A 21,216-nucleotide genomic window follows, 5' to 3' on the forward strand; every position below is an offset into this window, starting at 1 on the left:
TTTTATCACAGACCTATGTGGGTCACATAGCAGGGAGGGGAAGAGAATCTCCCAGAAAAGGCACTGGTGGCAGCAGCCTCCTGTTACCAGGACCACAAAAACTCCTCTCACATGCAGTTTCACAGATTTGTTGGGTTGGTGACACCATTCGAGCAGGGAGGGAAAGCTGCTGATGTGCCAAGCCTCCTCCAGCACGGAGCGAGCTGCATGACCTGCACACCCACTCACTTCTGTGCTGCCTTGAGCCACCTGTCAGGCAAAGCTGAACCTGTAGTCAGCATGACAGCGAAAAGCATTTAAAGGATAGCCACGCACCGAGAGGGATCCTCTTCTGACTCCCACTCCCGCACTGCCTCTATCCTTACATCCAATCTGGTGTCTGCAATAGTAGCTCTAGACTGGACTGGGCTTTCAGCAGCAGCAGCCTGCTACGCTGACACTGCTCAAGGAGTAAACTGCTTCCTGCACAGCTACTGAGAGAAGTTTATCACCCTACTCTCTTAACAGGGTACCAAAGGTGTCAGTGGCAGGAGTGGGGGAAAAGGATCAGATGACAGAAAACAACCATGCACCTGTGAACAGGGAATATATCCGAGGTGCACAGATACAGACACATTGTTCTTCATGAGATCTTCATCCCTAGAGCAAGTTGAAGCCTAAATCAACACACATGAGGCTTGGCTCTTCTCAAGCCATGGAACTGGAGAAGGTTTCCAGAACCAAGAGCCCTCCTGGAAGCAGATAGCTAGAAGGCAACCCATTCCCCTGCTTGGGAAACAGGCAAAAAAAATATGTGGCAAATCTGTTTCTCCTTCCTTCTGCAGAGACAGAGATGCCTGTAATTCGTTGTGTCCTGCATCAAAATGTATAGCAGCATCCTGGAAATGAGGAGTAAATGCCTGCAACTTGGCTGGGCGGAAGGTCTCTGTTTAATCCAGCTCTTAATTTGTATCTTGAATGGGCTCCAGCAAGAGAAACTGCACCTGAACAGGCTGTTGTGTGTGTAAATGATGCAGGGGTCTGTGTGTGCCCATGGAAAGTGTAACAATCAGATGGGTCCCCTTTTGTGCCCTCTGAGAAGAGGTAATATGGAACCAGCACCACTACTTCTGACAAAGGCTTTTAGCTTGGAAAGGAGGTGTTTTCATCAGATCACCAGAATACATTGGCTTGGAGGGGAAGTGATGGGAGAGACAGAACTCAGACTACCCCAGCTATATCTCCATGGCATAGATCAGGGAATGTTACAAATAACACACATCAGAACTCCAGGCACTTGGACATACTCCCTGACGAGTTTCTGAGCTTTAATAAGTGCAGGAGTACACGGGGACTAAAGAGCAGAAAAAAAATAAACACTGCTTGAAATACCTAGCACAGTCTAACCCATAGTCTGTAACTGGTTTTGTGCAGTTATGCTACTGCTGCAGACTTCCACAACAACTACACTTTAACACTTCTTCACGGGATTCATATCTTCCCATGAAAAATACACAGCAAGAGGGAATTTCCCACTATCTCCCAGCTCACAGGAGAGGAAATATTAAGACCAAAAATACACCAATGGTCAGCTCTTTTACACACATAGTATGCTTGTACCTACTCTGCAGTCTGATGCTAATATGGCTTTCTTTCAATTCTCATATCTTTTTAACACAGATGTTTAAGGATTACAAGTCAGGATGCTTGGAGGGAGTCTTATTTAGAGGGTATTGTGCCTAATAAAAGTTTTGCTTTTAAGACTGGCTGACACACATGCAACATGTTCTAGTCTTTGTTTTTAAGCAAAAAATTCTTGTAAATTTGTATGAGTCTGGGAGATGGAGCTTTGTGCAATCCATAAAGTACCCCTTGTTGAACTCCCCAAGCAGGCTGCTGAACAAGATCCAGTCATATACCTCTAAAATCTGTGTAAACACCCCTATAAATCAGCACTTAAACACATCTGCTTCACTGTCTGCAATGACTTTCGCATGACCCACCTCTGCAGCTTTCCAAAACTGCTGCTTAGTTTCTTGTGCTTCCAGAGTGAGCCACTGCAGAAAGATCAGTCTGGAGTTCAATACATGTGCTGTTATAGCAAGTACCACTCAGTAAACCTCAGGTTCATCATCCCAAATGCTGTTTCACTTGACCTTCCCTACAGAGCGAGAGGGCAAAACGCTCCACTTAAACCTGGTGGTTGGTCACGTGGCCTGCTAGAGTGAAAAAGAAAAACACGAGCATGGACGCGGCAGTGAAAGGAATAGTCTCAGCCTAAACTGCAAGCTACATAAACAGTGCTAAACTGCTGTGTGCCATGGGATTATCCATCATTGTGATGAACTGCAGCCAAAGCCTGTGTTTTGTTAGACCATATCTATCACTGCTATCTGCAGTATGACATTTCCGATTACAGCTGCTTTCAGAGGAGCTTTTCAATTTTGTTGGGGAGACAAGTCTAATTGCTGTTTAATACCAAACAACACTGCAGCAGGACATGATTGCTTTGCTTAAATAACATTGTTTCATTAAACCGCTCAGATTTGACCCCATTAGTTGGATCTTTGGATCAGACCAGGAGCAAGGCTGACAGGAATCCTTCTATGAAATAGAATTTCTTACTCAACTAATTTGTGACCCTCAGAGTTTTATTACACAGCTGCAGAAGGTCCTGATGTTCATTAAGAAGGGGAGACACAATTTCCAGAAATCACTGAAATGTAGGCTTTTCCTATGTCTTAAGGAAAATCTTGTATATTTGGCAGCTTAATCGAGGTGATTATTATGCAGGATTATACCACAGAACTTGTAAGTGAAGAAGTTTCAAAACTGAGAAGTGACAGTGTCCCAACCGTCCCAATATCCTCCTTTTCTATATCCAAAGTTGCCATACACAGAAAGACAAGCTAACAGCAGCAGACCACATCACGATCTGCTCTGAGCTGGTAGGAGTATAGAGTTTAGAGTTGTCTGCCCCACAAGAGCACAGTCAGGTAGACAAACCTCCGAGACAAACTTGGCTCCATTTCCCTGGTGCTCTATCAGGGAAGGAAGAAAGGTCCAGCCCACACCCCACTCTGGGCAGGAAAAGGTTGGGAAATTGTTCCCTTCACTCTCAACCTTGCACATACATCAGTGCAAAAAGGAGTTGTTGTAACTAACTATTGTCCACCAAGGGTCACACTGTGGGATCCTGTGCCAGGAATCAGTCCCAGTCTGTGTCCCCAAATGCCTCTGTGAACTGCCTCCATGCTCAGCTCTACACACAAGCCATTTACACATAAACATCTATCCCTGTTTAAAGTGCAACTATCACAGGCTCACAGGCAGGACAGAAGACAGGGATCCAGGACATCAGAGCTGAATGCAAGCTCTCCTACAGCCCCAGGCAAACTGTTTCACTGCTTTATGCCTCTGTCTCCCTGCAAAGCTGGGGGATAGTCTACCCTATTATCACGCAAACCATGGAGATTTATGGGTCAAAAGTGCCACATAAGAGCTGGACATCAGTGAAATGGTGTTCCTGCAGCATCAAATTTGCAACACTGTCACTTGGTGAATTACAGGAAACTAAACATTTTCTCCAGCAACTAACGATTCCTAGGTCATTACATAACCTCTCAAATACAACACTACTTGGAATTTGGGACCACTGAAACAGTCACCTACTTGCATGTTACAGGAATGTTCTTTGTAGTAAGGGCTTTATTTGTTAATCTTATGGGTTTTTTAGATCCTATCTTGATTGAGAGTCGTTAAATACTGTTTTAAAATATTATTCTTGTATTACTTTTCATATACAATGCTGGAAATAACAGAATACTAAACCAAAAGAGAATCCAGAGCTGTTTCTACTGCTGAAGAATGTTAGCAGGAATAATTACTGAAGGGATGTCCAAGGAAGTATCTGTAGCGTGAGTCTGAGCTGTAAATGGAATACCAAATACAAAAGATAGGTATTGCTTCATCAGCAGTTTCTGACAATATATCAATTTGTAGTCCTAGTTTTGCCAAGACTGGCAGTGCTGAGCAAGATTGGATGGACTTGACTTTAAAGAAAAAGAAGATGCATGAGGTTTTTCTGAGACAACAAAACAACAGGAAAAAACCAAAACTCACAAGGAAACAATATCTTTTACAGCCTGTATCTCACAGCAGCTTTCAGTGTGCCTCTGTGTCCACTAAAGTATATTATATTGGGAGGTGTTTCCATCCCCTTTCTTGCAAATCTCAAATGCCTTCACCATCAGAACAGGTCCTCTGAGATTTAGAACCTTCCCAAGTTCATTTAACCTGATTAATTTTTAATAGCTGTCACTTGTTTTTTCATCCAGTCAGTCAACAGCTTCTACAGTTCAAAACACCAGCCACCCTCTTCCCACTCTGGCATAACACAGGAGTCAGGATCTACTGAAATTATTCATCTGCATCATAAAGAACTTGAAGGAGCTGTAAAAGAGATTGATCCCTGACAGGTGCACTAAACTTGAAAGCCCCTTCCTGGCTCTGAAGAAGTAGAGTTCTGACCTGAAAAGGGGTCTTGAGTGAGCGGCCTCAAAGGGAATAAAATATCAGCCTGTAAAACCAGCACTCACTAGAAAACTCAGGTGATCTTTTAATGTAGGTACACTTCTTGCCTCAGGCACAGCCAACATAATTACGTGCCACCCAGTATCTCAGCTCAGGGGCTGATCTAACAGGCTGTGCTTCACTTCCTTTCGCCCCAAGCACTGAGCAAACCTCCAGAAGGAGACTGCCAGTGCTTCTTCTCGAGTCATCAGGCCCTGTAGCACAATGCTACCGTTTATCCTCACATCCAATACATATTGCCTTGCCATTAACATGGTCCTTTTATATTGATTCAGCTCCAGTTTCAGTTCCATCTGTGATGGCTAACATCTTTAATAAATCCTGTGGTGACAGGAAAACACACTAGTCAGCAACACTGTTCATTACAAAGGTTATGGATTTCTAACCAGAGGTAAAATTTATCCTAAAAGCAGGAGAAGGGAGGGAGAGAAAAGAGGGAAGCCTTCATTTATCCAACTGCAACTATGTCCAGAAATCCTTGGAAGCAAGAAAAGGACATTCACGGACATCCCATTAGTGCCGCAAACACTGTGGAACCATTTCCTGCTGCCAAGATATGTGCTGGCAAGGGAGGGAGGTTACCAGGGCACAGCGACACATTGTCATGCAAATGTGCCGAGTTATTGAAGGGACTTCCCAGCAACAGCCGCATTTTTTCACTAGTTTGATCCCAGCATTGAAAAGGAAACAAAACAACTGCACGAACGTGAAGCAGCATTAGCCTAAGCCAGAATCACCAGCTATCCCAGAGCTCGGGGAGTACCAAACCTGCCTTTGGTGAATTCCATTGGCCTTACTGCTCATTATTTAAATGGGAACGGGTGAAAAAACCGGCCCTTGAGTCCGGAGAAACACGTGAGGTGCTTTTTAACTACACTGTTTTTCACGATCTGTAAGTGACACTGAAAACAGTGGAAGAAAGTGACACACAAACCATCGCTCAGAAAAAAATCAGGGTGCACGTTTCATTCACGTTTTGCCATTTGGTATTAACTTGCAAGCAATGATTTTGAGCTGGAAATGAGAAAGCTCACTGGCAGAAAATGCAACTGAAAACACACTTTAGAAGCTGTTTTCCAGTAAAAGAAAGGCAGCCTATACTTATAGCTTTATATAAATAAATCCAAATTATTTCTTACCTTTTCTGATTCTTATTACTATAGCTTGTTATACTTTTTTTTGCCCCTTTTCAGCTAAAGAAATTAATGGTTTCCAGAGGTGGTAATGACGTGGCAGCAGTGTAACTGTTGTTTACGTTTCCATACTTGAAAGAAATTACTAAGGATTTTTTTACTTTTCAGAGAGGTAGAGGTAAAAAATGGTTTATTTGCCTCCACAAGGGAACCACTTACACATCACCAAATCCTTCAGAACGAACAGATACCTAGCACTCAATCAAAGCACTCACTCCCTTAAATCCCTGTAAAGGTTAATCCTTTTCATACTAAACTGTCACCTTTCAAATGCTTTCCTAGAAACAAAGGTAGAAACTGCACATGGCATTTACTGATTTAACCAAAGACTTACTTTTCTGGACTTACCATTCCAGGTTGAGCTGCACAAGTGAAGAAAACATTAAGTTGTGTTCCTGCATTTGAACGCTGCCTTAGCTGACCCAAATCAGGGTGGGCTAAACCCACATTACCTAAAGGAATGGAAGAAAATTGGCTTGACTGATTTGCAAAAAGGGGGGTAAATTCCTTAACAAGAACTTGGACACACAGCCAGAAGTGTCAGGGCAAACAGTACACAGAAACCCGGGGGAAGGAGGGGAGAAGGTGCAGGCCAAGGCCCAAGAAAGGCAAGAAAGGGAGGACCTTCACGCTCCCAAGAAAAAGCATGGATTAGAAAGGACTGCATGGAGTTAAAAAAATTGATTATTAAAAAAATCAATTTTTCTAATCCTTGAAAAAATGGATTAGAAAAATCTACGTGGAAAAAACAACCTAGAACCTGAAGAATGCCCACGTTCCATCTCCCCGTTCCACCTCCATCGGAGAACTCAATTCTTCAGACCTAAGGAGAGCACTTTTCTCCTTTACCACCCTCAGCGATCCAGAAGTGACTGCAAGAACCATCACTGTTCTTCCTAAAACCCCAGGATGAACCTTCCCAGGAAACTGCAGGCAACCACGGGGTGCTCTACCAGAGGAAAGGGTGCCTCTGCAGCCAGCCTTCAAACCCACTGCTGATGAGCCCAAGGGAAGCAGCCTCTGCCACACCCCCTGGAAGAGCTGCAGAGCTGGCAAGGTCTGAAGTCTGGTGGAAAGCTTTGGCGAAGTAAAACTGCAGAGCACTGCGTGGCCACCTGGCTGCCAAGGGGTCCCCTGTACCACACCTTGCTGTTGAGCCACAGCCCTGTGGTTGCACCTGTCTGGAGAAGGAAGGGGCAGGCTTTGCTGTGCCAGAGGGGCCAAGAGAGCTGGAAGTGGCAGAGGCTGGGAGCTCCTTTCTGAGGTGTGCCTTGGCACAACGCAGGAGAAAGCTCACACTGGAATAGGGAAAAAAAATTGATCACTGTTCACATTTGTACCTGCTGGGAGAGCAAAAAGTGCTGCAGGAGGAAATAGTAACACTGGAAATTCAGAAAAGTTTGCTGGGAATAAGGCAGAAACACCAACGTGCCTTCTGAAGGTTAAATCAAGGCAAAAGAAGCCATAAAGAGATGTGACATTTTGACAGGAGAAAGCAAGAGAGCAGTGGGGCCCAAAGCCTGAGAACACCCCAGGCTGCTGAGGAAAGGGAAGCCAGTGTGGTGCCTGGACATAAGCATGGGGGCAGGGACAGTTTTGTGCTAGTCTTTAAAAATAATTAATTTTGGGGAACTATTTGCAGATATGGATTTATTCCCATTATCAGATCTCTCCAGACAAGATATAGTATCTTTATGCAGAGCAGCAGGACAGACTCTGCCAACTCTCCTGGGCAGCTGGATCACAAGGCCTGAGCTATTGGGGCAGTCCTGGTGCTCAAACACCGCAGAAGCCTTAAGAGACTACCTGAAAGTTTCACCCTCACCCAGACACAGCTCAGTACCACAGACCCAAATGCTGATGCTTCCACGTGACATTCTTCCTGGTCCCACCCTCCTCTCCAGACACGCTGTAGGACCACATCCCCCTGACAATTGTTCAGTGTTATGTGTTGCAGGGTTCTGCTCCCTAGGGAGGATTTCCTCTGGTCAGTGCTTGGCTCCTCTGTTCCTACAGCTGCCAGGCACCCACTGCCCTGGGGCACAGACTGATGAACAGACAACCTGCATGTCCCAGGGCAAGCGGGCTCCAGTCACGGTGTTCCTGTTCTGGCAACCCAAGGGGTAAAGGACAAACACTGGGCTGCCTCCAGAGCAGTGTGGCCAGCAGATTGAGGGAGGGGATTCTGCCCCTCTGCCCTGGTGAGACCCCACTTGGGGTCAGCTTTTGAGTCCCCAGCACAGAAGGACACTGACCTTTTGGAACAGGTCAGAGAGGGCCACCAAGTTCATTAGAGGGATAGAACACCTCTCCTGTGAGGAGAGGCTGAGAGAATTGGGATTGTTCAGATTGGAAAAGAGAAGGCTTCAGGGCGTCCTAATTGCATCCTTGCAGTACCTTAAGGGAGCCTGCAAGAAAGCTGGAGAGGGACTTTCTACAAGCTCATATAGTGACAAGGAGAAATGGCTTCAAACTGAAAGAGGGGAATTTTAGGTTAGATGCATGATCTTACTGCAAGCCCAGAATCCATTTTCATTCCTGACAGTACAGCACAAGGCAATTATGGACCTGGTGGTACTCTTCTCCTGCATCCCTGTGAGGCAGACCCCAACACTGAAACAACCCCTGCCCTTCCCTCTTCTCCTACCAAGTCAGCAGCTTTCCCTGGGTGGGTGAAATGCCACGTGAGCACAGGCAGCCTGCAGCCCCTCCAGCCAACCAGTGCCAGGAAAAGACAGCACAGAATGTGTTCAGAACTGAGATACCCCAGTGGCACAAAATACAAGAACTCTGTGAGCTCCAACGTGCCCAAAGCCTCTGGATCAGCTGGCACATTTTAAATCCTTCACCTGTTCCCGGGCTCGGGCCGGCGGTCCTGACAAGCGACCTCCGGGTGGCGCTGTTTGCAAGAGGAAACTCCTGTTTCCAAGCGCCACCTCCTGGTACTTTCCCTACTTACATACAGGCATTTGGGAACGAGGAGCACAGAAAGTGTCCCTGTGTTTTTCTGATGGAGGATAGTAATTTAAGATGGAACAGACAGTAGCATTTTGAGTTAAACCGGAATTAAGTACTTCTCTTTTAAAATTATTTTTTTAAAAAAAATCACGTGTCTATATTTAGCTTTGTAATTCAGCAGAGGAATCCTGTCTTTCTCCAAAATTAAATTCACAAGTTACCAGGTCCCACAGGTTGTGATCTAGAAATTAGCTACAACACTACACAAAAATGACAGGGCTTATTTGAATTCATTTAAGTTTTCAATATGGTAAAAGTTAAGTAATGCACCTAGAGTCAGAATCTAAGTCACAACTACCCAGAGTAACTCCGTTCAGAATTTTCTCCAAGAAAAGGAAAAAGCTGTCAGTCAATTCTCCATGTTTCTCCAGCAGAAAGGTGACTCTTCAGGTAAGGGCAATCAGAACCTGGAGGCACAACCTTGGCAACAGTTACAATTGCTCCTGCCCTTTGGGTTTGAGGAAAACTACTTCAGTAAGGACACATCTGGGGAGAGCTAAACTGCTGTCTGTACTTACCCAAATTTCAAAGATTATTCATAAAATTACTTACAAACAGCAACAGTAACTGTCAGAAACTGGCTGAGGTCTGCTTAAGCTTTCTGCACAAGCAACAGCTCTACGTGACCTGCAATTAATGAATGAATCTCTCCAATTTTGTTTCCCTAACCTCTCCCCTCCTGCATAATCCCTTCTTCAATTTCTAAATTTCCAGGTCTTCCTCCTCTCATTGCTTTCTTCCCCAGTTCCTCCTGCAGGACACAGAGGCAGAGCCTGATATGAATAAAATGCATTTGCAGTGAATGACTTGGTACCATGGCCACACTCCTGCTCCACCTGGAAAACCCCCTTTACAAGCAGCTTCCTGAAACAAGCAGAAGCTTTTAAGACCATTTAGAGACAACACAAATTCAGATAAGGAAAATTTATTCTTTCATTAAGTCACACCCAGCTCTTATGCGACCAGGGCAGAAGCTGTTGATGATTCACTAAAAAGAGAGAAGAGAAAAAAGAGAGAAATATTAATTGCAGAGGCAGTTTTCCAAATTAGTTGTCAAAAAATACAGCTGCAGTTCAAAGCTTTAACTATCAGTCTTAAGCTAAATCACTACCTGTTTATAAAATTTTTTATGGCATAAGATTTCACTCTTCCTTTTAAAATACAAATACTGGGAAAACAGCACAAAACCATATATTTAAGAACTTGGATAGCTGCACTTGAGTCTTCTTAGAAAAAGCAAGGCTAATCCTGTGGTAGCTGCCTTTTCAAGAGAAATCTATAAATGACCTTCATTTTTGCCACACCTACTAAGCCATTTCTCAAAAATATTTGAAAGTAACATGAACTATAGGAATATCCCGAGCAAGAACAAAGACTACAGTTTGTATTGTTATAAAAATTATCTAGTAGATAGTGTCAACAGCCGAGGTCACTAAGTGTTTCTAAATGTTACAATGGTGATTTAACTCGGCAGTTAATATTTATAAAAATACTGGTTCTTTGCTGCCTGGATTATCTACACACCTGATCATAACACTTTTCACTCTTTGAGTAATAGCCCCAGCAGTTTACAAAACCTTTGAGTCTTCAGTGACAATAGGAATGCAAAAGACTTACTACTTCCAGTTGGGTGGCAGCACTCTCTTAGTTTTGTAGTAGCGAGCCAACCTATGGATCCTGCTCTCAATCAGAATCAGGCGGAACTTGGCATCTTTATCCTTGAAAAGAAAGTTACATTATAACCACGCACTGCTTTAACTTCTCAACCTACAATTCAGACGTGGTTCGATAAAATAAGAAATCCACAGCTACTGCTGCAAACTCCACATTCCTATTACCAAATAATGAATCCTGTAAAGTCAGAACAGGATCAGAAACATGTGTTTTAAACACTGCTTTTAAAATCCTTTCCACAGACAAAGACCATCCTCCTTGATCAAAATGCCTCCCCAGCCCCTTAAGTTTACTCAAAGCAGGGCTAACAGGAAGTACACAAAGCTGCTTTGCTTTGTCAAGTTGTATGTAAACTACTTATAATTTAAACCCACAAACCCTGAGTTATCAAATGAGCACACACCTTTCTGTTTCTCTCAAGATGTTTGCGAACAGCAACAGCTTTCTTGATCAAGTGATAAAGATCCTCTGGAAGGTCTGGGGCCAGTCCCTTTGATTTAAGGATTCTCAGAATCTTGTTGCCAGTAACAAAGCGAACCTGGGCAACACCATGGGAATCCCTCAGGATCACACCTGGAAAAAACATTCACATCTTACACTAAAAAAAACCCCCACACACCAAGAAACCAACTTTACAGTTAAGCTATCCAAAAAAAGGTCTTCTGCAAGTTAAAAACCTTTCTAGTGGGCACCAAAGAAATGGTAGACAACGAGTGAGAAAAACACAACTTAAAATTGCTGAAACACTTTATGATAACTCTTAAAAGACAACTAACACACCCACCACTCTTACACAGGTAGTACATGAAGTGCTACAACACTATTGGAAAATTTTCAACAGGGCTCATTAAAGGAATGTATTCAATCACTCTACAGATCCCTTTAAGAGGGATTATTATCTCTTCCAGGATTACAGTAATAAAAAACCTCATTTACACAGCACCTAATTACACTGCATACACAGCTCATGACCACATGAAGTTGTGTCATGCAAACACTTGAGCTCTAGAAGAGTCCAAATCACTGAGAACATGTCTGTGATGCAGCTACAGTGCCTGGCTCAGTAAACCCTGAGCACAGGGGCTGTCGGTATTCAAACACTCCCTCCAGGCAACTGGGCAGACTAAACTTCCCTGTAACACACAACATTACCAGTGCTGAGACATCATTGCTCCCTTGCAACTCAGGATATTATTTCATAGCTCTTAGTGGTATCCACAGTGAACACACTCAGGTACACCAGAAATGCAGTGTTTTCTTAGCATGTTACATGGTTTGAAGGAACAATTTTATTATTACAGTCAGAAAAATGTGGTTTTGTCCCCACTCAGGAGTAGTTTATAATCCTTACCGATCTGGGAGGGAGTCAGGCCCTTTTTAGCCAGCTTGTAGATTTGTTCCTTTACATCATCAGAAGTGAGTTTCAGCCACTAAAGAAAACAAAAACCAAAACACCCCAACTGATTAACACAGTTTAATACAAAGGGCACAGGCTAGCTATGCAACCTTTTTATAAATGGTAGAAATAGATGCTTTGTAATGCTTGAAAAACAATCAAGAACTGAAATTGTACTTTTAACAATACAGAATTTTTTTGACACGTAATAAACCTGTATTGCTGGTGGAATGTGGTGGGGGAAGGCAGAGGTAAAATATCAGTCTCCATTGTAAAAACTCCATAAAGGCTCCCACCAACTGCTTTACCATCAGTTCACTTCAGTTGCCACACCAGAAGCAGAAATATGACGTTACAGACAAAAAGAAAATTCACTCCCATTGGGAAGGAATTCATTAACTAGACCTTTTGACAAAAATATGAAATTAAGACCCATACCTACAGAGATTCCTGAAAAATCACACTTTAAATACGCTAATTAATTAAAAAAACAAATGCATCTACTGAGGTAGAATTAATAAAAAAGGCACAGTCCTATGTTATACTGTGGTGACAAAACCACTGCTTCTATGATTATTAAGGGGAAGACAACATCAACAAGCTAGGGAATCCTCACTTTCAGTGAGCTAGTTTTTTTCCTTTTTTTCCTGATTTTTTTCCTTTTTAATACTGTCACAGTATGAAACTGAAAAGCACAGCAGAAATAAATTTGGAAGTGCTCCAAAGATTACAATTTAAAGCAGAATATAAATAAAACTGAGCAGAAAAACCCACAAAATTTTTTAAAGCAAAGTAACATTTGATCATCCTGTTATCAAAACGTTTAACCGTCAGCAGTAGCTCAAGTAGCTTCATGTTATCCTACTCCAAATTGTATTTACTTAAAATCATGGCTCAAAATATGAAATTATGTTCTCATTTCACTGTTTTTCAATCCACGCTTTTCCACGTGCACCACAAATTGTTCTTTCTGCCAACAAACAGATCCTCCAAGAGGTCTTGCTACCAAAGGACAAAGAAAGCCTTTTTAAGTACAAGTAACCTGAAAGAACTAAGACTGCACCAAAATTATTTATTTTACTCCCCTGACCAAGAAATCAGCTGTAAATATTTTTGAAAGTAAGCAGTTTATCACAATAGAGAAGGCCAAACTCGAATGTGAAGAGAGAAATTTAATCTCAAGGAATTATCAGCATATAGACCCTTAGAAGTAATTAAAGCAAAACTTTAACAGAAGGAGGTAAAAGAGGAAAAGAAACTCCTTTTGCCAAGCAAACTGTCCGGCCAGGAAAGGACACTTGCTTCCCTAGCACTGTAAGGATCGTCACAGAACCACAGAACTGCTAGGGACGGACGAGACTTCTGTACATCATCTAGTCCAGCACATGCCAATCCAGGATCACAGGAACGTGGCACGTTCCCTCCGTGGGCACTGCTGAGCTGCGCTGTGAGGCCCCAAAGAGATGCTGGGGAAGGAACTCACCGTGGGCACGCTGCGCCTGTAGGGCAAGGCCGACTGGGACAGGCCCTTTCTGCGGGAAGAAGAAGCAGATGGGATGCTCAGCGGAGCGGGCCGCGCTGGAGCCCCGGGACCCCTCGCCGGGGCCGCGGCCCGAGCCCTTCCCGCCCCGCCGCCATGGCCCGCGCCCGCGCGCCTCCCCCGCCAGCCCCGCACGCGCCGCGCCGCTCCCGCAGCAGCCCTCCCGCTCCCGCCGCGCTCCGCAGCGCCCGCCGATCCCCCCTAGAAGCCCCGATCCGCCCCGACGCCGCGGCTCCAGCCCGGTCCCGGCGCTCACCCCGGAGCGTGCATGCGACCCATGATGGCGGCCGAGCGAGAGAAGGAGCGGCCCCCGCGCGCGCTTCCGCAGGAAGCGTCGGGCCCGGATATGGCCCCGCCCCCCCGCGCGGCAGCCAATCAGAGTGGCCCGGCCCGCCCCTCCCTGACCCGCTCCCCCCGCCCCGCCCACACAGAGCAGGACACGCCTCGGGTTTTATTCCAGAACAGCGTTTAATGTACTTACAGGAGAGTTACGGAGTCACAGCGAGCCCGCCGCACGGCGCGGGGGCCGTATTGTACATCTTTATTACCGTTTAGTTAAAAGTATTTGGTTCTCAGAGATACACAGAAGAGGGGGCGGCGCCCCGCCCGCTATCGCTGCCCGCCCTCACGCCCAGCCCGCCTGAGGGACGGGCTCCCAGCGAGCAGCGCCGGCCCTAAGGCAGCTGACGGGGGTTTCTACACAACCCTGACCCTCGTGGAAACAGAGAAAAGAGCGTTTAACCAGAGATCGCACATGCGTCCGGAGACAGGCAGCTGTAAGGTCGTATAAAGGCAGTAATAAAAAGTTCAGTGCAAAGTTGTAGGTTAGTAAAGGAAAGAGGTCCTAGCGCAAGCTGCTGCTCTCGGATACCAACACAAGGTCTGTACGGACAATTACACTTCTGGCTGCAGGTCAAACGGTGCATAAAAGACTTTTTTTTCTTTTCATTAAACAAGATACAAAAAGCTGTGAAAACTACATTCTTCAAGCTACTTAGTATACTGGTAAATTCCATCCCAATCGAATATTTCCCTCTTTCGCATCCATGTTGGGTTTTGTTTGTAGCACGGTAAATTCTTATTGCAACAATCAGGGTTTTTCTTAATTGAGAATAGTGCAAAGAGGTTCAAGCTTGGTGCTGGTCCCCTCCACGTGAGGAGAGGCCAAGGCCAGATCCCATAGACAACATAAAATCCATGACCATAGAAAGCTCCAGCCAGTGACTATTTTGAAAAGGAAGGGAAAGGCACAAAATGAGTTAAGCTATGAAGAAGATTAAATCAGAAGTCAGGACATGTGCTAACAATAATACAGTACTATACATGGTCTTTTTTTCAGTCCAGACAACTGTTAAAACTGCAAATCATTTTATAAATGATTTTAGTTTAATTGTAGTTTGTGCTGTAAGACACTGTGCTTTAATAGCAAACTGCAAAAAAGGCAGTCCATATTGCTTTCATTTTATTTCACAATGGAACGTTTCACAAAAACAGTAGTCTACTTTCCTGTGTTTTATGTGACTTGTGATTCTAATGATGGAATGGAATAAGTCTCAAAAGCATCAAGTGAGCAGGAAATATATCTAGTTAGTTATACAGTTTATTATTTACAGGCTAAATACTAAATGAAAAATATGCAGAAGATGCCTACTACAACTGGGATTTGTAAGCCTCCGTTAGTATTGGCCCAGTTTGTAACATTCGAGATAGCATTAGCTTTTTAATTGCAACAATTACTACAAAATTGGACCGTGAATAGTTTAGGCACCAGGAGATTCAAGTTTACTTCTCTCTTCTGTATCGAAGGGAGATTGGTCAGTAGCAGGGAAAGGAAATTCAAATTATAAAATAGGTTTTTAGTGTTGGGTAGATACAAGGCTTTCCCCATATTATGTCTTTGTTCATAGTTGCATATTTCACTTTCAAAGTTCGCTTCAAGATTTTGTACTAAAGAAGAGTGTGCAACTTTATAGCTTTGTTTAGACAGAACATGAACCACCTAAAGCCTGAATAAGGTGAACAAAAATGTGACACCTGTAGTGCAGAAAAACCTATTAAATAACCAGTGGTATTAACAGGAGATAGTGACATTTGCACTCCACTGTCACAATATAGTTCAAATCTAATGCTCCTTGGAATGAAGTATTTTAGTGGTAAGTAGTTCTTACCAGGAGTGAGAAACAGATTGCTAGAACTGCTAAAGAAAAAACAAGGAGCCAAGTTCCTCTCTCAAAACTCAGTTAACACAACTCATTTCCGGCCTGCAACTCATTCAGCAGCAGTGCTTTTCAACTAGAGGCCATCCTTTACCAGGAGATAAAGGTGCAAATGCCACTTTGGGTTAGTGTTTAAATGTGTTTCACACTTAATCACCATAGTATTAAGTTTTGGAAATTACAACAAAAAACCCACTGAGAAGCTGGGCACATTTCTTACGGTACCACATTCAGCCAGTCTTCATTCAATTATTGGAGATCATGGGTAGGAAAAAAAAAAAAATCTAAGTTGAACTAATTATGAAGATCAGTGTAAGTGATGTTACCTGTAAATAACACATTTTGGGAAAAGACTTCCAGTAGGACCTGCAAGGTATCAAATATGAGAATGTTCCCCTTTTATAAGGAGCTGAAAGTTAATATGTATACATATTTAAATACCAGAAATGAGGTAAAAGAGAAGCATTTGAATTATAAGGCACCATTATTTACAACTTCCATTATTGGCACTCACTCCAATAAACCTTAGAAAAGCATGAATCTGGGATTAAATGCAATGCTAAGGAATTTTTCCAGCCCTTCAACCTTCATTTCTACAGGTCTGTGTGAAGCCACCAAGATTTTACCTGTCGCTGCTTCTGTGATATCTAGTTAGTAGTGGGGATGTAGTCCTAAAATACGCAATTTCTTTGATGTTCTCCAGCATCATGCCATGGATGACACAACAGCGGTAACAAATGAAAAGCAAAAATGCACTATATCCACAGGCCTAATGATTAAGTTACAGTTCAACCAACCAGCGTGGTCAAACTGTTCATCTCACTTTCATGGATGGTTTCAAAACCCCTTCCTTTACCCACAGCTCTTAAAAATTCAAAATGATGCCTTGGTAACTTCACATGAGCATAAACCAGGTTTTTTAGAAGTCCTCCAGATTAGGCTACATGACCATTGGTCCAACGTGTCTGTTGAAATGGAGAGTCCCGTAAATTAAGATGTACAAGTTATCTTCAAGTAGGAAGATGCTCAAAGCACAAGTGAATACAATTGTTCTGGTCTTACTCAGGTGTAGAAATGAGTTCACAGATAGGGTACAGCAGTTAGTCGATACCAGTTAACAGTCTCCTTGCTCAAGTTGAAGTCCTTTAGTGGGAGTGTAATTCCACCCAAGAAAAAGTTCTCCCGTAACGATTCCGCACTGAGCACACTTAACTGAAGTTCTCTCTGCTTCAGAGTCTCCATGCTATATCCACTGTACACGAGCTAGAAGGTAACAAGCGAAGAATTTTTTGGTTAGGCAAATATATTACACAGATTGCCCTTTTTTCTGACTGCCAGCCACTGACAGGTGTCTTAACTGCACATTATGACCATTCAGTACATCTGTTTCTCAGAGAATGGGCTGAAATACATCTCTGTTTTATTTTGTGTTCCCAATGTTAAGTGTTTAGAAGGACTGGTGTTTTTTGACTCAAGTACATTTTGCGTGCCAAGAGTTCTGAATTCATTTTTCTCCACATCGTAAGTCAGTGAATCCAGGGCAGGGGGTCTTTAGTTTTAAGATTGCTTTCCTTCTCCCCATTTCTCCTCAGAGTCAGTCTGAGAAATTTCTGCTTACTTGTCATAGCACACTGACCTACTCAGTTGCTTTATTTTTAAACAGGACACAAAGTTTTTCAAAACAGTTCCTTTTTCTTTTCCATTTCTATATCTTCACAGTTTTGGGGGTTTTTTTTAGACAATATTTTAATTACTGCTCAGGATAAGAGACGATAGCAAACCATGGGGAGTCACTACATAAATTTTAACTTACCATTTCATTGAAAGTTGGGTTTCTTGTCTTCCGAGAGATTTTGGTTTTGCGTTTGGATGTTTTGTGCGTGTCTGGAAGTAAGTATGTTTTTACATAGGGATTTGGATCTGCACCATCTTCTGTAACCTACAGTCAAATAAACAAGACAAGTTAGAAAACTAATTAGTGCATAACTATTTGCATATTTATTTTCAAGCATCTAGACTTGGCAATCAAGCTAATCAAAAGCAGCAGTTAATCAAGCTGGCACTTGGAAAATTTGGAGGGAGAGAGAAAGACTGATGCAGGAATGGTGGAACTAAGTCAAGATGGTAATGGACAAATGAAACCCGTTTTTGGCAGTGAGCACTGCATCTCTACTTACCAGGTCTTTGATGTGCATCACCATGATAAACAGAGTGCTATTTCTGTAGGATATGGACAGCTTCACTTCTCCTCCCACTTTGCCTGAGGTAGGACTTGATGGACTTGTATCTGAAAAAATAAGACAGTTATTTTTTTCTGTAATATTTGTACCTTTTCCATCAGTGTTACACTCAATTATTACATATGGGGAAAAAAAATATAAGCCTTACACCAAGCTTTGTTTCTGACTTTATTTCTAGTTCCCTAATAGGGGCAAGGCTGTAGGCTTTAAAGATTTTTTCCATTCTCTTACAAGAACCAGCTTCAAGGTTTGGAGTGAAAACCTGAATAATTTAGTCAAGCCATAAACAACTCCAAGTGATCACATATATTGTTGCAATTTTTGCTATGTATTTCCTTGAAACTGTATGCAGACACAGTTGGAAAGACAGTGATGAGGGAAAACTACAGTTAATTAAACAAGATTTTAAAAATTCACACTGTAAGGGTGTCATACAGTTTATACGCCAGCTCCCGCCCAAACATTACCTACCTGTAGGTCTGGCTATTCCATCTATTCCTTCCACTTTGTCATCACGAAGTAATGGATGGAAAAAAGTATAAACAAGATCACACTAAATTTGGAAGAAATGTTACATATTAGTTTAAGTGTTAAAAAACATCAAAACCTGAAAACTTTCATTTAATTTAAATTATTTCTACTCACTTCTGCCACCTCTGGAGAGCTGTTCATCAGGCTCTGTATGTAGCTGTTGAGCTCCACTTTTCTTTTAGCTGCTACATCTTTTATGTGTGTTCTTCCCAGAACCATCTTATTAGGAAAGCTACAAGAGAACAAAATGGGGTTCTCAGGTAATTTATCAGAAGCAAGTACAGTTAAATTTCATTGTCATTTCCATCCTGGAGTGCTGATGTCCATTTTATTTCCTGCCAATCAGGAGCGGGAACACAGCATGCCAATAGGTTATGACACTACAAAAAGGCAAGGAAATGTTTATAGGCAATTGTTCTATGTGATATGACACACAGACCCAAAACACTGAGATGTTTCTCTGTCTCTTCTCCGTAAAACTTGGAGACAACAGTTTTCTCCCTTAATTGCCAACCCTGAGGTCTTAATTTGCCCCTCAGCAGTTTTGTCTCCATTTCAAGCAATTTCTTCCTCCACCCAGCTGGGAGCACTTTTGTTGCTTTTATAATAGTGATGAGTGAGTTAGGAACATACCCTGGTAACTTCCAAAGAGGAAAGAGAATACCAAGTTTGTTGTGGAGCTCCTGGAACTCATCAAATGTTCGGAAGACAAACGTTGGCTCAACTTGCCCTTCTCTCAAAACTCTCACTACGTAGATCTGCCCAAAACACAAAACCCACAAAGATAAAAGTAGTTTATATAATAATATTCTAGAACTGACGTAACAATATAATTTTCTTAACTATCAACTCTTTATCCTGTGGTAATCCTTCTCCTGAATACATATCCCGTTATTATATCCCACATCCCAGTGTCTGCATTTTATAGTGGAGTTAGAATTATAAACAGCCCTTAATGCAAAGTAACATCCAAAGATCTTCCTATAATGGAGATCCACAGCTGACAAGGGGAGGAAGGTAGTTAAGGCCAAGCTGTCTGCACTCTTAAGCCTTATTTTAAGTTCATACTATACACCTGTGGTATAGGTATACAAAATGTTACATCAGTGCAGGATTACATGGAAACGTGTATCTGTGCGACCAGGACTACCACAGAACCCTTCCAATGTAATTTTTTTTCAATTTAATTCCCTCAAGATTCCAGAGGATTCCACTTCTAAAGTGATAATAATTTAGTGGGCAGATGCAAGTGTATACTGCATTATACAAAAAGAATTTTTAAAAATACAGGGGGTGCAGTACCAGGACACAGTTATTCACTTTATTAAAGGAAAATGAAGGTTAAGAAGCTGGGCAGTGGAGTCACTTTATGGGCAGATGAATTGAATGAACAATATATAATTTAACTTAAAAAAATCTAGACAGAATCTAGACCTTCTTAACAGCTTCCTCGAAGTGGCTCTTTGGCTTAGACTACAGGTACTCCAATACATTTATTATATAGTGATTCAGCACAAAGGCCTTCTTCACTTCCAGCATTATTCTGCCTTCCCTAGATGATGTCTTACCAGATTAAGACATTTACAGCAAATACAACTTGGCAAGAGATGTACATTTGCATCTATCACTTGAGCTCACTTTTTAAAAAAACTTCAGGAAAATGTAACTTGAGCTGATTATTCCAGCCCAGCAAACAGCAGCAGATAAGTGAAACAATTAAAAAAATAATTGCAGAGAGTTGCAGATCTGCATAGGAATACAAATATTAAAGTGTAACCCAGGTCTATAAAAATCTTGAGTAAAACTGCAATGCTTTCTACCTCTGGTAAGACTGATAGGAGTGTAGGTGCATTAGTACAGGAAATGATGCTTTTACTTAGGAGGAACAAATACAACTTTAATGGAAGGTCAGACCAAAAACAAGAGTGCTTTGACTTAAGGACTCCTACTCAGGAAGGAGCCATTTTACACAAGGCAGCTGTATAAGCACATAAACATGACTCAAATTCCCATATTTTAAAATAATCTCCACCAACACTACTTCTGGCCTTTCTACTTCCTTCTAGATCCTTTTCAAGAGGTGTTTTCCATTTTGAAGGATATTATGGGATGCTAAAAAACCCACTCTGTACTCTAGCACTCCTGTGGCTGGTTTACCCTGGCCAGCAGCTGAGCACCCACACAGCTGCTTGTTCAGTCTCACCCCCTCACCAGTGGGACAGAGGGGAGAACAAGAGCAAAATCAAAAGACCCGTGGGCTGAGATAAAGACAGTCCTTGGGAAGGGAAGGTGACGCAAAGACAACTTCTCACCACTTCCCACAAGCAGACCCACGCTCAGCCAGTTCCCAAATAGCCACCTTGGACATCAACACCCTCCTGTCCCCTGCTTTCTTGCTCTACCCCCAGTTTTTAATCACTGAGTGTCACATTATATGCTGTGGAATATCTCTTTGGATGGTTTTGGTCAGCTGTCTCTGCTGTGTTTTGGAAGCAAATACAACAGTATCTTCACTGAGTGGAAACAGACTCCTCATACTCACATAATGTTTATCTGGGTTGTATCTCTTCTGATATGTAAACACAGACACTTGTTTGATTCTGCCGTCTTGTTTAAGAGAATAGGTTTTAGCAGAAAATGAGAGGATGGGCTCGTCATTAGAAGGTAAACCTGAGAAACGCAGCTGAGCCAGATTATGAATGAAGAAATTAAACTTCGTGGCAACACTTCCCAGACTGGATTCAATCAGCCTAGAAAAAACAAAATAAAACATCAAAACACACAAAAGTGGTTCTGCCAGTGAACCAGAGTGAAGCCTAAGAACAGCAACTTAATT

The 21,216-nt window shown here is 42.6% G+C and overlaps 2 protein-coding genes across 3 annotated transcripts in view; both read right to left on the reverse strand.

Annotated features, from left to right (window-relative positions):
- Nucleotides 1-9,692: 9,692 nt before the first annotated feature.
- On the reverse strand, nt 9,693-13,747 carry RPS13 (ribosomal protein S13). Its single transcript, XM_027893916.1, has 6 exons — nt 13,650-13,747; nt 13,337-13,385; nt 11,809-11,887; nt 10,861-11,030; nt 10,401-10,501; nt 9,693-9,771 (listed from the first exon to the last, which is right to left on the reverse strand). Exons 1-6 carry the CDS (start codon nt 13,670-13,672, stop codon nt 9,738-9,740), a joined length of 456 nt encoding a protein of 151 aa, XP_027749717.1. The 5' UTR covers nt 13,673-13,747; the 3' UTR covers nt 9,693-9,737.
- Nucleotides 13,748-13,842: 95 nt separating this feature from the next.
- The window catches only part of PIK3C2A (phosphatidylinositol-4-phosphate 3-kinase catalytic subunit type 2 alpha), a 51,477-nt gene continuing 44,103 nt past the window's right edge, over nt 13,843-21,216 (reverse strand). For both annotated transcript variants that reach the window (XM_027893912.1, XM_027893910.1), the window contains 7 exons: nt 20,923-21,130; nt 19,014-19,138; nt 18,495-18,612; nt 18,321-18,402; nt 17,787-17,896; nt 17,423-17,548; nt 13,843-16,872 (listed from right to left, as the gene is read on the reverse strand). In XM_027893912.1, the coding sequence (XP_027749713.1) occupies nt 16,690-16,872; nt 17,423-17,548; nt 17,787-17,896; nt 18,321-18,402; nt 18,495-18,612; nt 19,014-19,138; nt 20,923-21,130 (952 nt within the window). In that variant the 3' untranslated portion in view covers nt 13,843-16,689. The remainder of the gene's footprint in view (nt 16,873-17,422; nt 17,549-17,786; nt 17,897-18,320; nt 18,403-18,494; nt 18,613-19,013; nt 19,139-20,922; nt 21,131-21,216) is intronic.

This window comes from Empidonax traillii, unplaced genomic scaffold (assembly GCF_003031625.1).
Source record: "Empidonax traillii isolate 1590-97213 ecotype Southwest subspecies unplaced genomic scaffold, ASM303162v1 scaffold410:size520991, whole genome shotgun sequence".
In the NCBI taxonomy this organism is placed as follows: domain Eukaryota; kingdom Metazoa; phylum Chordata; class Aves; order Passeriformes; family Tyrannidae; genus Empidonax; species Empidonax traillii.

What these genes read in the sequence shown, in the direction of transcription:
- RPS13 (XM_027893916.1), bottom strand. Translation starts at nt 13,672, where the DNA reads ATGGGTCGCATGCACGCTCCGGG. An exon ending in CCTGACTCCCTCCCAGATCG is followed by an intron (nt 11,031 to 11,808) that starts GTAAGGATTATA and finishes TGTTTTTTCCAG; the next exon opens with GTGTGATCCTGAGGGATTCC. An exon ending in CTGCCACCCAACTGGAAGTA is followed by an intron (nt 9,772 to 10,400) that starts GTAAGTCTTTTG and finishes CTCTCTTTTTAG; the next exon opens with TGAATCATCAACAGCTTCTG.